Source organism: Nerophis ophidion, linkage group LG27 (genome assembly GCF_033978795.1).
Source record: "Nerophis ophidion isolate RoL-2023_Sa linkage group LG27, RoL_Noph_v1.0, whole genome shotgun sequence".
NCBI lineage: Eukaryota > Metazoa > Chordata > Actinopteri > Syngnathiformes > Syngnathidae > Nerophis > Nerophis ophidion.
Genome location: NC_084637.1, coordinates 28094194 through 28110561, shown reverse-complemented (window position 1 = coordinate 28110561; position 16368 = coordinate 28094194). Strand labels below are relative to the sequence as shown.

Here is a 16368-nt window from a genome sequence, read left to right as displayed (position 1 = left end):
TAAAATGTTAAATCAGTTAGAAAATTGTTTTTTTCAACGCTTAAAACTCCAAATCAACTTTAGGCATATCTGTCGATATAAAGTTATTTATATTTTAAAATGTTTATATTTTTTTGTCAAATCCATTTTTGGGGCAAAAACACAAAATAGCCAATCTTTTAATATTATATAATCAATACAACAACATTGATTTTGAGCAATGAAAAATAAAATAAAAAATGAAAAAAAAAGTCCCACAAAAATTCTTGGTGTTCCATAAAAGTATTAAAAATTAGTCATACATTTTGTTTCCACTGCTTGAGTCTCTAGATCAACTTCAGATTTATCTATTGATGATAAGTTTTCATTATTTTAGAAATCTGTTGGATTGTTTGTTTATTTTATAACCTTTTTGTCAAAGAAAACTTAGTTTTTTACACAGCAAACCCACAAAATAAGCGATATTTTCCTCAAAAAATATTTTACTTTTGATGTGAAGTAATTGGAGCTTTAAATAGGTCAATAATTCAAAACATTAAATTTGATTATTATTTTTTGAACAAATGACATTTTTAAATGAAATAAACACCTGCATGGCAGCTTTGTGTTATGAAAGACAAAAATTGCACCTTTTTCTCATTACTTTCCACCTGTTTGCTGTTTTATTCCACATATTTATGTTTCATTTTCTTTTCCATTAGTACAGTAACAACATTGATTTTGAGCAATGACAAATGAAAAAAAAGTCCCACAAAAATTCCTGGAGTTCCATAAAAGTATTAAAAATTAGTCATTCATTTTGTTTCCAATGTTTGAGTCTCTAGATCAACTTCAGATCTATCTATCGATGATAAGTTTTCATTATTGTAGAAATCTGTTGGTTTTTTTGTTTATTTTATAACCTTTTTGTCAAAGAAATCTTTGTTTTTTACACGGCAAACCCATAAAATAAGCGATATTTTCCTAAAAAAATATTTAATTTTTGATGTAAAGTAATTGGAGCTTTAAATAGGTCAATAATTCAAAACATTAAATTTAATTCTTATTTTTTGAGCAATTAAATTTTTAAATGAAATAAACACCTGCACGGCAGCTTTGTGTTATGAAAGACAAAAATTGCACCTTTTTCTCATTACATTCCACCTGCTTACTGTTTTATTCCACATTTTCATGTTTCATTTTCTTTTCCAGTAGTATTTTTAAATGGTGCCGGGGGCCAGTAAAAATTTAGCTGAGGGCCACAAATGGTGCCAGGGCCGCACGTTGGACACCCCTGCTCTAACGTGACCAAATAACGAGGCAAAAGATGCTTAGTTTAGTGTCTCTCAAGCATTTTTCACCACCTCAGAAAACACTCGGCTCTCCAAGTAGCACCATAAAGACCAACATTAAACTACGGTAGCATAGTAGGCCTATACATTCATTAAAAACAAGGCTGAGGTTTTATTTAACAAGTATATATGAATTTTTCGCCAGTGTGACATTACACACAATTTGATCAGTAACAACTGGGTTAGAATATTGAATTGATTCTTTGGTTTACCACTAGATGGAGCCCGCGTACCCCTAGTAGTAGCACAGTTTGAAAAACACTGGCTTAGTTCATACACTACATTGCCAAAAAGTACAAACCCCGTTTCCATATGAGTTGGGAAATTGTGTTAGATGTAAATATAAACGGAATACAATGATTTGCAAATCATTTTCAACCCATACTCAGTTGAATATGCTACAAAGACAACATATTTGATGTTCAAACTGTTAAACTTTTTTTTTTTCGCAAATAATCATCAACTTTAGAATTTGATGCCAGCAACACGTGACAAAGAAGTTGGAAAAGGTGGCAATAAATACTGATAAAGTTGAGGAATGCTCATCAAACCCTTATTTGGAACATCCCACAGGTGTGCAGGCTGATTGGGAACAGGTGGGTGCCATGATTGGGTATAAAAGCAGCTTCCATGAAATGCTAAGTAATTCCCAAACAAGGATGGGGCGAGGGTCACCAATTTGTAAGCAAATTGTAGAACAGTTTTAGAACAACATTTCTCAACGAGCTATTGCAAAGCATTTAGGTATATTACCATCTACGGTCCGTAGAATCATCAAAAAGTTCAGAGAATCTGGAGAAATCACTGCACATAAGCGATGATATTACGGACCTTTGATCCCACAGGCAGTACTGCATCAAAAACCGACATCAGTGTGTAAAGGATATCACCACATGGGCTCAGGACCACTTCATAAAACCACTGTCAGTAACTACAGTTGGTCGCTACATCTGTAAGTGCAAGTTAAAACTCTACTATGCAAAGCCAAACCCATTTATCAACAACACCCAGGAACGATGCTGGCTTCGCTGGGCCCGAGCTCATCTAAGATGGACTGATGCAAAGTGGAAAAGTGTTCTGTGTCTGACGAGTCCACATTTGAAATTATATTTGGAAACTGTGGACGTGGTTTCCTCTGGAGTAAAGACAAAAAATAACCATCCCGATTGTTATAGGCGCAAAGTTCAAAAGTCAGCATCTGTGATGGTATGGGGGTGTATTAGTGCCCAAGGCATGGGTAACTTACACATCTGTGAAGGCACCATTAATGCTGAATGATCCATACAGGTTTTGGAGCAACATATGTTGTCATCCAAGCAACGTTATCATGGACGCCCCTGCTTATTTCAGCAAGACAATGCCCAGCCACGTGTTACAACAGCGTGGCTTCGTCGTAAAAGAGTGCGGGTCCACACATGTCTCCCATCGAAAATGTGTGGTGCATTATGAAGCGTAAAATACGACAGCGGAGACCCCGGACTGTTGAACAACTGAAGCTCTACATAAAACAAGAATGGTAAAGAATTCCACTTTCAAAGCTTCAACAATTAGTTTCCTCAGTTCCCAAACGTTTATTGCGTGTTGTTAAAAGAAAAGGTGATGTAACACAGTAGTGAACATGCCCTTTCCCAACTACTTTGTCACGTGTTGCAGCCATGAAATTCTAAGTTAATTATTATTTGCAAAAGAAAAAAGTTTAAGAGTTTGAACATCAAATATCTTGTCTTTGTAGTGCATTTAATTGAATATGGGTTGAAAATGATTTGCAAATATTGTATTCCGTTTATATTTACATTTAACACAATTTCCCAACTCATATGGAAACGGGGTTTGTATTTGACCACCTGCCTTGACTCACATATGAACTTGAAGTGCCATCCCATTCCCAACCCATCGGGTTCTATATATGATGTCGGTCCACTTTTTGCAGCTATTACAGCTTCAACTCTTCTGGTAAGGCTGTCCACAAGGTTGCGGAGTGTGTTAATAGGATTTTTTCACCATTCTTCCAAAAGCTCGTTGGTGAGGTCACATACTGATGTTGGTCGAGAAGGCCTGGCTCTCAGTCAGGTGTTCCCAAAGGTGTTCTATTGGGTTCAGGTCAGGACTCTGTGCAGGCCAGTCGAGTTCATCCACACCAGACTCTGTCATCCACCTTGCTTTGTGCACTGGTGCACAGTCATGTTGGAAGAGGAAGGGGGCCCGCTCCAAACTGTTCCCACAAGGTTGGGAGCATGGAATTGTCCAAAATACTTTTGGTATGCTGGAGCATTGAAAGTTCCTTTCACTGGAACTAAGGGGCCGAGCCCAACTCCTGAAAAACAACCCCACACCATAATTCCTCTGCTGACCCCTCTCTGTGTCAGTTTACGTGGTCTACCACTTCATGGCTGAGTTGCTGTTGTTCCCAAACTCTTCCATTTTCTTATAATGAAGCGATAGTTGACTTTAGAATATTTAGAAGCGAGGAAATTTCACAACAGGATTTGTTGCACAGGTGGCATCCTATGACAGTTCCATGCTGGAAATCACTGAAAGCTGCCCATTGTTTCACAAATGTTTGTAGAAACAGTCTCCATGCCAAAGTGCTTCATTTTATACAAGTGATTAGGACACCTGATTCTGATCATTTGGATGGTTGGCCAAATACTTTTTTGGCAACATAGTGTATGTGAAGGCGACGGCGTAACCAATACGTGGCAGCGTTCTATAATACGTAATATAATGTAGCAGGAGTGTCTAAGCTTTTAAACACATTTGTGAATTATATTTATATAGCGCTTTTCTCTAGTGACTCAACGTGCTTTACATAGTGAAACCCAATATCTAAGTTACATTTAAACCAGTGTGGGTGACACTGGGAGCAGGTGGGTAAAGTGTCTTGCCCAAGGACACAACGGCAGTGACTAGGATGGCGGAAGCGGGAATCGAACCTGCAACCCTCAAGTTGCTGGCACGGCCACTCTACCAACCGAGCTAAATTATATACATAAATGTATAAAAATGCGAAAAACAGATGTTGTGCTGTAGTGGATTTTCTGACTTTATCAATCAATCAATCAATGTTTACTTATATAGCCCTAAATCACTAGTGTCTCAAAGGGCTGCACAAACCACAACACAAACCACTACGACATCCTCGGTAGGCCCACATAAGGGCAAGGAAAACTCACACCCAGTGGGACATCGGTGACAATGATGACTATGAGAACCTTAGAGAGGAGGAAAGCAATGGATGTCGAGCGGGTCTAACATGATACTGTGAAAGTTCAATCCACAATGGATCCAACACAGTCGCGAGAGTCCAGTCCAAAGCGGATCCAACACAGCAGCGAGAGTCCCATTCACAGCGGAGCCAGCAGGAAACCATCCCAAGCGGAGGCGGATTAGCAGCGCAGAGATGTCCCCAGCCGATACACAGGCAAGCAGTACATGGCCACCGGATCGGACCGGACCCCCTCCACAAGGGAGAGGGGGACATAGAAGAAAAAGAAAAGAAACGGCAGATCAACTGGTCTAAAAAGGGAGTCTATTTAAAGGCTAGAGTATACAAATGAGTTTTAAGGTGAGACTTAAATGCTTCTACTGAGGTGGCATCTCGAACTGTTACCGGGAGGGCATTCCAGAGTACTGGAGCCCGAAATAGAAACGCTCTATAGCCCGCAGACTTTTTTTGGGCTTTGGGAATCACTAACAAGCCGGAGTCCTTTGAACGCAGATTTTTTTGCCGGGACATATGGTACAATACAATCGGCAGGATAGGATGGAGCTAGACCGTGTAGTATTTTATACGTAAGTAGTAAAACCTTAAAGTCACATCTTAAGTGCACAGGAAGCCAGTGCAGGTGAGCCATATTTGTTGTCTGTTGAAGTCCGAAAAAGAAAGTCTATCTAAAAGCCTATTCTGAAATCACTGGAAAAAAGCAAATATAGGGGAAAGTTGAATTTGGGGTCGCGCCAACTAGTCTACAAAATGTGATGACTGCTTGTTATGACTAGGAGATCCACGATTGTGTTGGTGCCAGAAGTGGCAAAACAAAAAGACCTTGACATACATAACATGGCCATGTTTTATTCATGATGTGTGAGGAAGTGCAAATGTGGATCTGACAAGTGTTTTCTAAGCACAAACAATGTATTTGTAAACTGCTCGGTCAGCATTAATACCCTCCCATTAATACACTTTAAAGCGCAACTACACTAAGAGGTTGCCTACAGCCACATGTGTCAATGCTAAATATAGCATTTCTTTGCCTCCATGGGATTATTAAATATGTTAATGGCAGCTTGTTTGTAAAATTATTAACTATCTTAATAGGAACATGTATGTCAAGTTATGAAATATTTTAATGACGTATATATGTCCTTTTATGAAAAATGTTAATGTCAAGTTATGAAATATGTTTATGACATTTATATCTAAAAATCTGAAATATGTTAATGATGTATATATATATCCAGTTATAAAATATGTTAATTATGTACATATGTTATGTAATATGTTAATTATGCATATATGTCCAGTTATGAAATATGTTAGACGTATATATAACAAATTATAAAAATATGTTAATGAAAAGTTATGAAATATGTTAATGGTGTGTATATGTACATTTATGAAATAAATTAATGACATTTATATGTCAAGATATAAAAGAATGGTAATGGTGTATATATGTAAAGTTATGAAATATGTTAATGACATATATATGTAAACAAGATTAAATATGTTAATGATGTATAAATGTCAAGTTATGAAATATGTTAATTATATATATATATATATATATATATATATATATATATATATATATATATATATATATATATATATACACACACATATATATATATACAAGGTTTCTCATAGTAATCATTGTCGACATCCCACTGGGGTGAGTTTTTCCTTGCCCTTATGTGACTCTACCGAGGATGTCGTTGTGGTTTCTGCAGCCCTTTGAGACACTTGTGATTTAAGGCTATATGAATAAACATTGATTGATTGACACATGAGGGAATCGTATAAAAAAGACAGTGGACCAACATTTGAGAGAGGATTTGCATGTTTTTGTTCGATTCTGGACCCTCCCAATTAAATCCAACCTGTACTTTTTGATATTGGGTAAATAAAACTTTTGTACTAAAACCACTTTGTTTGCAGTCAAACAGTGCATATTAAACAATAAAACGTTGAGTCAGATGTGGCAAAACATCTAATTATTAGTTATTAGTATGGCAATTTCAAGTTTTTCTTCATCCCTCGCCGCAAATTACTTTTTCCTACCCTTTGAACCCTGCAGCCTATAAGATGCGAGTTTATGGATTTTTGTTCGTTGACGGGATTCATGAAAATAATTTGATAAAAAAACAAGAGTTTTATTGATCGTGCTACGCTGCCATCTTTTGGACGAATTTGCTCACTGCAGGTGCTGCAGTGTATTTTCATTTTACGACAGGGGTCACCAACCTTTTTGAAACCAAGAACTACTTCTTGGGTAGTGATTAATGCGAAGGGCTACCAGTTTGATACACACTTAAATAAATTGACAGAAATAGCCAATTTGTTCATTTTAGCTTTAATAAAAAAATCTATATATATATATATATATATATAAAAGGGTATTTCTGTGTGTCATCCTGTCGTACATTTGTTTTCCTTTTATGGAAGGTTTTTTTGTAGAGAATAAATGATGAAAAAAAAAACACTTAATTGAACGGTTTGAAAGAGGAGAAAAAATGAAAAAAATTAAAATTTAATTTTGAAACATAGTTTATCTTCAATTACGACTTTAAAATTCAACCCAAAAAAATGAAGAAAAAACAAGCTAATTCGAATCCTTTTGAAAAAAAAATAAATAAATAAATTATGGAACATCATTAGTAATTTTTTCTGATTAAGATTAATTTTAGAATTTTGATGACATGTTTTGTTAGAATATATAACAAATTGGACCAAGCTATATTTCTAACAAAGACAAATCATTATTTCTTCTAGATTTTCCAGAACAAACATTTTAAAATAAATTCAAAAAACTTTGAAATAAAATTTAAATTTGATTCTACAGATTTTCTAGATTTGCCAGAATAATTTTTTTGAATTTCAATCATAAGTTTGAAGAAATATTTCACAAATATTCTCGGTCAAAAAAAACAGAAGTTAAAATGAAGAATTAAATTAAAATGTATTTATTATTCTTTACAATAAAAAAAAAAGAACATTGATTTAAATAGTCAGGAAAGAAGAAGACTGCGATGAGGGGACGACTTGTCCAGGGTGTACCCCGGCTTCCGCCCGATTGTAGCTGAGATAGGCGCCAGCGCCCTCCTGCGACCCCAAAAAGGGAATAAGCGGTAGAAAATGGATGGTTGGAAAGAAGAAGAAGGAATTTAAAAGGTATAAGTGTTTAAAAATCCTGAAATCATTTTTAAGGTTGTATTTTCTTCTCTAAAATTGTCTTTCTGAAAGTTATAGGAAGCGAAGTAAAAAAATAAATGAATTTATTTAAACAAGCGAAGACCAAATCTTTAAAAAAATTTCTTTGATTTTCCAAATTTTATTTGAGTTTTGTCTCTCTTAGAATTAAAAATGTCGAGCAAAGCCAGACCAGCTTGCTAGTAAATAAATACAATTTAAAAAATAGAGGCAGCTCACTGGTAAGTGCTGCTATTTGAGCTATTTTTAGAACAGGCCAGCGGGCGACTCATCTGGTCCTTACGGGCTACCTGGTGCCCGCGGGCACCGCGTTGGTGACCCCTGGTTTACGGTTGTGTGTTTTTTTTAATACAACCGGAGTGCTGTTTTTCGAGCCGTCCATAGCAAATCTACCGGTATTGATTCTTTATTAATCACTCCAAGCGGAAGAAGATGGATGGATGGATGGAAGGTGAACCCGTTCTCACACAATGACAATAAAAACTATTCTGATTCTGATTCTGATTCTGAACAATCCGCGGCGGGCTAACAAAACTTTAGCAATGGGTCGCAAATGGCCCTTGGGTCGCACTTTGGACACCCCTGATGTAGTGATTTTTCATCAATCTTATTTATTAAAATATACAAATCGTTGACATTTCCACCTCATTGTTCCACTCGTTTTTTACAGATTGACGATATTGGCCGAGTGCCCCATGCAACTGAAGGATTTCCCCATGGATGACCACCTCTGTCCCCTCAAGTTTGGAAGCTGTGAGTAACGACGCCGTGTTTGATTCCAGTTACCGACACAAAGCAGCACCGAATGTACTGAAGTACGGTCGCACCTGCAACTTACGAGCCTAACTGGTTTTTAAAGGCCGACTGAAATGAGATTTTCTTATTTAAACGGGGATAGCAGGTCCATTCTATGTGTCATACTTGATCATTTCGCGATATTGCCATATTTTTGCTGAAAGGATTTTGAAGAGAACATCCACGATAAAGTTTGCAACTTTTGGTCGCTAATAAAAAAGCCTTGCCTGTACCGGAAGTAGCAGACGATGTGCGCGTGACGTCACTGGTTGTAAGGCTCCTCACATCCTCACATTGTTTACAATCATAGCCACCATCAGCTAGAGCGATTCGGAATGAGAAAACGACAATTTCCCCATTAATTTGAGCGAGGATGAAAGATTCGTGGATGAGGATAGTGAGAGTGAAGGACTAAAAAAAAAAAAAAAGGCGAGGACAGTGGGAGCGATTTAGATGTTATTAGACACATTTACTAGGATAATTCTGGAAAATCCCTTATCTGCTTTTTGTGTTACTAGTGTTTTAGTGAGATTATATTGTACCTGAAAGTCAGAGGGGTGTGGCCACGGGTGTGGTGACCCCCAGTGTTTCCGGTGGGAGGAGGAAATAGTCCGCAGCAGCTGCAGGAGGAATCAAGATCTGCTCATGACTACGGTAACAGCCGACTTATTACCACAATTTTCTCACCGAAACCTGCCGGTTGACATGGAAAGTTGAATTTGGGGTCGTGCCAACTAGTCTACAAAATGTGATGACTGCTTGTTATGACTAGGAGATCAACGATTGTGTTGGTGCCAGCAGTGGCATTATTTTTAGCAAGGATGAAAGATTCGTGGATGAGGAAAGTGAGAGTGAAGGACTAGAACAAAAAAAAAGACTATACAGTGGGAGCGATTCAGTTGTTATTAGACAAATTTACTAGGATACTTCTGGAAAATCCCTTATCTGCTTATTGTGTTACTAGTGTTTTAGTGAGATTATATGGTCGTACCTGTACAACCTGAAGGTCGGCCCCGCACCTTTCTTCAGCACCAGTCGACGGGTGATGGCGATGCCCATCTCTGCCCTTCGCCAGGGACCCTCTTCGAAACACGATCTTTCGAAATGATCCCTGCACAATACACTGTACTTTGTATGTATGTGGTCCAATCCAATAGTGTTCGCTTGACCGCTCTGTTCCATAGTAAAGCTTCACCGTCATCTTTCGGGTATGTAAACAATGAAACACAGGCTGTGTTTGTGTTGCTAAAGGCTTCCCACCTACAGCTTTCTTCTTTGACGTCTCCATTATTCATTGAACAAATTGCGAAAGATTCAGCAACACAGAAGTCCATAATACTGTGGAATTATGCGATGAAAACAGACGACTTATAGCTGGGAACGGTGCTGGAACAACCTGTCCTCTACAACGCGTGACGTCATCATACCGTAACGTTTTAGCATGATACTTCCGAGCAAAATTTAAAATTGCAATTTAGTAAACTAAACCGGCCGTATTGGCATGTGTTGCAAAGTTAATATTTCATCATCGATGTATAAACTATCAGACTGCGTGGTGGGTAGTAGTGGCTTTCAGTAGGACTTTAACTCAAAACACTTGCATCTCAAATCAACGTCGCCTGATTGAAATGAGTTAAAATCCATTTAATCGATACCTGGCCTCAAAACAGCACATTTTCAACATGCCCTTTTTAAAAAGAAAAACTAACATTTAGTTTAGATATATTCACATTATAGAATGTACTACAGACAACTAAAGTCGCTTTATGAAGCAATGTAATGATAATGTACAGTTGTTACCTTGGCGAGATAATGTCTTAGTCAAACACACCATCATCAGCTTTTCCATATTTTCATGGATAAATGTCTGCTGTTTAGATAATACTTAAAAATTCTTGGCCGGCTTTAGCACGGTGCGGCGCTCCAACTGCTTAGCCAAGTTAGCTCGCTACACGCTCGGTCATGTTTTTGATGATTTGTTTCTTTAATTCAATAAATATCCTCGCTCACTCTCTTTTTTCCAGTGCAAAGTTGTGTCGATCTTTAGCTACAAGCTAATTGCTTGAGAGTAAGCGATATTTAATGCGAATTTTACGCGATTCACTACAGCATATGTTGTGCTCACCAATGGTGGGGATGTTTGTATTTACTGGATATTTTTTGTTCTCAATTTAAATCAACAACAATTTGTTTTTATTTGAAGACATTCTTCAGTTGAGGTACATGTGCAGCATGTATATCGTAACAAGTACAATATACATCAATTGTTCCTACAAGTTAGGGATGCAAATGTTCATATAGAAGTACTGTACAAGTACACTAGAAGTACTGCACAAGTACACTAGGAGTACTGCACAAGTACACTAGAAGTAGTGCACGAGTACACTAGCAGTAGGGCACACGTACACTACCAGTGGTGCACAAGTACACTAGAAGTAGTGCATGAGTACACTATATGTACTGCTGCACAAGTACACTGTATGTACTGCACAAATACACTAGCAATACTGCACACGTACACTACAAGTAGTGCACAAGTACACTAAAAGTACTGCACAAGTACACTAGAAGTACTGCACAAGTACACTAGAATTAGTACATTAGAAGTAGTGCACAAGTACTCTAGAAGTACAGCACAAGTGCACTTTAAGTACTGGAAAAGTACACTACCAGTAGGGCACAAGTACACTAGCAGTGGTGTACAAGTACACTAGAAGTAGTGCACAAGTACACTAGCAGTGATGCACAAGTACACTGTAAGTACTGCACAAGTACACTAGCAATATTGCACATGTACACTAGAAGTAGTACACTAGAAGTAGTGCTGAAGTACAGCACAAGTACACAATAAGTATAGCACAAGTACACTAGAAGTAATGCACAAGTACACTAGCAGTAGGGCACAAGTACACTAGCAGTGGTGCACAAGTACACTGGAAGTAGTGCACAAGTACACTAGCAATATTGCACATGTACACTAGAAGTAATACACTAGAAGTAGTGCAGAAGTACAGCACAAGTACACTATAAGTACTGCACAAGTACACTAGAAGTAGAGCACAAGTACACTACCAGTCGGGCACAAGTACATTAGCAGTGGTGTACAAGTACACTAGAAGTAATGCACAAGTACACTAGCAGTAGGGCACAAGTACACTAGCAGTGGTCCACAAGTACACTAGAAGTAGTGCACGAGTACACTATATGTACTGCTGCACAAGTACACTATAAGTACTGCACAAGTACACTAGCAATACTACACATGTACACTAGAAGTACTACACTAGAAGTAGTGCACAAGTACTCTAGACGTACAGCATAAGTACACTATAAGTACTGCACAAGCACTCTAGAAGTACAGCACAAGTACACTATAAGTACTGCACAAGTACACTAGAAGTAATACACAGGTACACCACCAGTACGGCACAAGTACACTAGCAGTGATGCACAAGTACACTAGCAGTATTGCACATGTACACTAAAAGTAGTACACTAGAAGTAGTGCGGAAGTACAGCACAAGTACACTATAAGTAGAGCACAAGTCCACTATAAGTAGAGCACAAGTACATTAGCAGTAGGGCACAAGTACACTAGCAGTGGTGCACAAGTACACTGGAAGTAGTGCACAAGTACACTAGCAATACAGCACATGTACACTAGAAGTAATACACTAGAAGTAGTGCAGAAGTACAGCACAAGTACACTATAAGTACTGCACAAGTACACTAGAAGTAGAGCACAAGTACACTACCAGTAGGGCACAAGTACATTAGCAGTGATGCACAAGTACACTGTAAGTACTGCACAAGTACAATAGCAGTGATGCACAAGTACACTGTAAGTACTGCACAAGTACACTAGCAATATTGCACATGTACACTAGAAGTAGTACACTAGAAGTAGTGCTGATGTACAGCACAAGTACACAATAAGTATGGCACAAGTACACTAGAAGTAATGCACAAGTACACTAGAAGTAGTGCACGAGTACACTATATGTACTGCTGCACAAGTACACTATAAGTACTGCACAAGTACACTAGCAATACTACACATGTACACTAGAAGTACTACACTAGAAGTAGTGCACAAGTACTCTAGACGTACAGCACAAGTACACTATAAGTACTGCACAAGCACTCTAGAAGTACAGCACAAGTTCACTATAAGTACTGCACAAGTACACTAGAAGTAATACACAGGTACACCACCAGTACGGCACAAGTACACTAGCAGTGATGCACAAGTACACTAGCAGTATTGCACATGTACACTAAAAGTAGTACACTAGAAGTAGTGCGGAAGTACAGCACAAGTACACTATAAGTAGAGCACAAGTCCACTATAAGTAGAGCACAAGTACACTAGCAGTAGGGCACAAGTACACTAGCAGTGGTGCACAAGTACACTGGAAGTAGTGCACAAGTACACTAGCAATACAGCACATGTACACTAGAAGTAATACACTAGAAGTAGTGCAGAAGTACAGCTCAAGTACACTATAAGTACTGCACAAGTACACTAGAAGTAGAGCACAAGTACACTACCAGTAGGGCACAAGTACATTAGCAGTGGTGTACAAGTACATTAGAAGTAATGCAGAAGTACACTAGCAGTGATGCACAAGTACACTGTAAGTACTGCACATGTACACTAGCAATATTGCACATGTACACTATAAGTAGTACACTAGAAGTAGTGCTGAAGTACAGCACAAGTACACAATAAGTATAGCACAAGTACACTAGAAGTAATGCACAAGTACACTAGCAGTAGGGAACAAGTACACTAGCAGTGGTGCACAAGTACACTAGAAGTAGTCCACGAGTACACTATATGTACTGCTGCACAAGTACACTATAAGTACTGCACAAGTACACTAGCAATACTACACACGTACACTAGAAGTACTACACTAGAAGTAGTGCACAAGTACTCTATAAGTACTGCACAAGTACTCTAGAAGTACAGCACAAGTACACTATAAGTACTGCACAAGTACACTAGAAGTAATACACAGGTACACCACCAGTACGGCACAAGTACACTAGCAGTGGTGCACAAGGACACTAGCAGTGGTGCACAACTACACTGTTAGTACTGCACACGTACACTAGCAATACTGCACATGTACATTAGAAGTACTACACTATAAATACAGCACAAGTACACTATAAGTACTGCATAAGTACAGTTGGAGTAGTGCACAAGTACACTTGAAGTATAGCACAAGTACACTAGAAGTAATGCACAAGTACTCTAGCAGTAGGGCATAAGTACACTAGTAGTAGGGCACAAGTACACTAGTAGTAGGGCACAAGTACACAAGCAATAGTGCACAAGTACGCTAGCAGTGGTGCACAAGTACACACTAGAAGTAGTGCACAAGTAGTGTCGGCAGGTCAGTGAGTCACGTGAGGATTAGGGCGTGTTCTCTAACTATATTAGGCCGCCCATCAGTCGTTCTTGCCCTGACTAAGATGGCCTCCTGTAGTGGCCAGGGCCTGTATAACACTGCGCTGACCTTTTGGAGTTTAAAAAAAGAGATCTGGCCAAATGCCACACCTACCAAGCCTTGGGCTAAAGGGATGAGGCTCTCATCCCCAGATTTCAGTGGGACACAGTCCAGCCTCTGTCACTGGACACAAGAAGCACATTTGACTGCAATCCAATTACAGTGGAAAGGCCGCTTGGGATTCCCAGGGCAAACTCCCACCTGAGCGCCTTAGAGAATGACCCAAAGGTGAGAAGTGTGTGCATAATAGCAATAATCTTATATGATATTTTACTTCACCAACAAAACATGGATTCATTATCGTGTTTACGGACTGACCCGAACATCCCCTGATTGAGCCTTATATATATATATTAGAGATGTCTGATAATGGCTTTTTTTGCCGATATTCCGATATTGTCCAACTCTTAATTACCGATTCCGATATTAACCGATGTCAATATATACAGTCGTGGAATTAACACATTATTATGCCTAATTTTGTTGTGATGTCCCTCTGGATGCATTAAACAATGTAACAAGGTTTCCCCCCCCCAAAAAAACTCAAGTTATGGAAAAAAATGCCCACATGGCACTGCCATATTTATTATTGAAGTCACAAAGTGCGTTATATTTTTTTAACATGCCTCAAAACAGCAGCTTGGAATTTGGGACATGCTCTCCCTGAGAGAGTATGAGGAGGTTGAGGTGGGGGGTTAGGGCTGCAAGAAGTTCTGGGTATTTGCTCAGTTGTGTTTATGTTCTGTTACGGTGCGGATGTACTCCCGAAATGTGTTTGTCATTCTTGTTTGGTGTGGGTTCACAATGTGGCACATATTTGTAACAGTGTTAAAGTTGTTTATACGGTCACCCTCAGTGTGACCTGTATAGCTGTTGACCAAGTATGCTTGCATTCACTTGTGTGTGTGAAAAGCCGTGGATATATTGTGATTGGGCCGGCACGCAAAGGTTTATTGGGGCTCTGTACGTCTCCCTCCGTCCATGTACCACTCCGTACAGCAGCATTTTGAAAAGTCATAAATTGTACTTTTTTAAATATATATATATATATATGTATATGGATGTATGTATATATATATATATATATATATATATATAAATATATATATATATATATATATATATATATATATATATATATACTGTATATATGTAGGTGTGGGAAAAATCACAGGACTACTTCATCTCTACAGAACTGTTTCATGAGGGGTTATATATGTATATATATATATATATATACTGTATATATATAGATAGATAGATACATACATATATATGTGTATGTATGTATGTATATATATGCATGTATGTATAAAAGTACAGTATATGTATATATATGTATATATTTATGTATATATATATATATATATGTGTGTTTGCGTGTGTGTGTATGTATGTATATATATATATATATGTATGGATATATGTACAGTATATGTATATATATATATATATATATATATATATATATATATATATATATATATATATGTACAGTCTTGGTCAAAAGTTTACATACACCTAATCTCATGGCTGTCTTGAGTTTCCAATCATTTCTACAACTCTTATGTGTGCTTGGCTGTTGTGTAGCTGCTACCTCCTACATTGTTTACCTTTTGTAAAAGACTTGACTGAAATAGAAGAAAGTGTGTGTTTATTGGAGGACATTTAGATGCTAACTGGCAGTCCCGCTTTGCACAAGTAAACACGGAGCGCTTATATTGGACATTTTAAATGCAAGCCGATGTCATCAATTACTTGTTGTTTTTTTTTTTTTTTGCTGATATCACACTGACATCGCGTTTTGATTAATTTTGCAAAATAAATGTTACTGCAATCAACCTATCTGCCGTGCAGAATGACTCTGCCAGCACATTCCGGGCAGTTTGTCCAAGCAGCATTGATCCGGTACTGACAGGCCTGCAGAAGCAAACAAGTCAATATGGAAGAATAATATTTAAAAGCGAAAATACTTTATGGTAAAAATACATTTTGTCTGACGTGAATTCCATCTAATCCGGCATTCTGTCCTGCAGCACCTAATTACCTGCTCGTCGTCCGCCAATCATACAATCTTCAGGAAACTGGCTTTGCAATTTGCTCAATCAATTTTAATGTTTAAAAATCGCCCTGGGTTGTTATGTTGAGGTTTTCGGGTTTTTGTAGAAAGAGTTCTAAGAAGCCTAATTTGATTCCTGGCAGAAATTTTTTTTTACCGCAGTTACTTTGCTGACATTTTCAGACAGACAGGCGAGGATTACTGAGTGAGAAGTCTGGAAACCTTTTTGGCACACGGCGCTCAGTGCTCAGC

At 38.0% G+C, this 16368-nt stretch overlaps 2 protein-coding genes across 5 annotated transcripts in view; one reads left to right on the top strand and one right to left on the bottom strand.

Annotated features, from left to right (window-relative positions):
• LOC133544468 (gamma-aminobutyric acid receptor subunit alpha-5-like) overlaps positions 1-16368 on the top strand; it is a 103197-nt gene that overhangs the window by 43890 nt on the left and 42939 nt on the right. For all 3 annotated transcript variants that reach the window (XM_061889815.1, XM_061889816.1, XM_061889814.1), the window contains exon 7: positions 8414-8496. In XM_061889815.1, coding sequence (XP_061745799.1) covers positions 8414-8496 — 83 coding nt within the window. The remainder of the gene's footprint in view (positions 1-8413; positions 8497-16368) is intronic.
• Positions 1-16368, bottom strand: part of LOC133544467 (gamma-aminobutyric acid receptor subunit beta-3-like) — a 250825-nt gene that overhangs the window by 212992 nt on the left and 21465 nt on the right. The window lies entirely within an intron of this gene.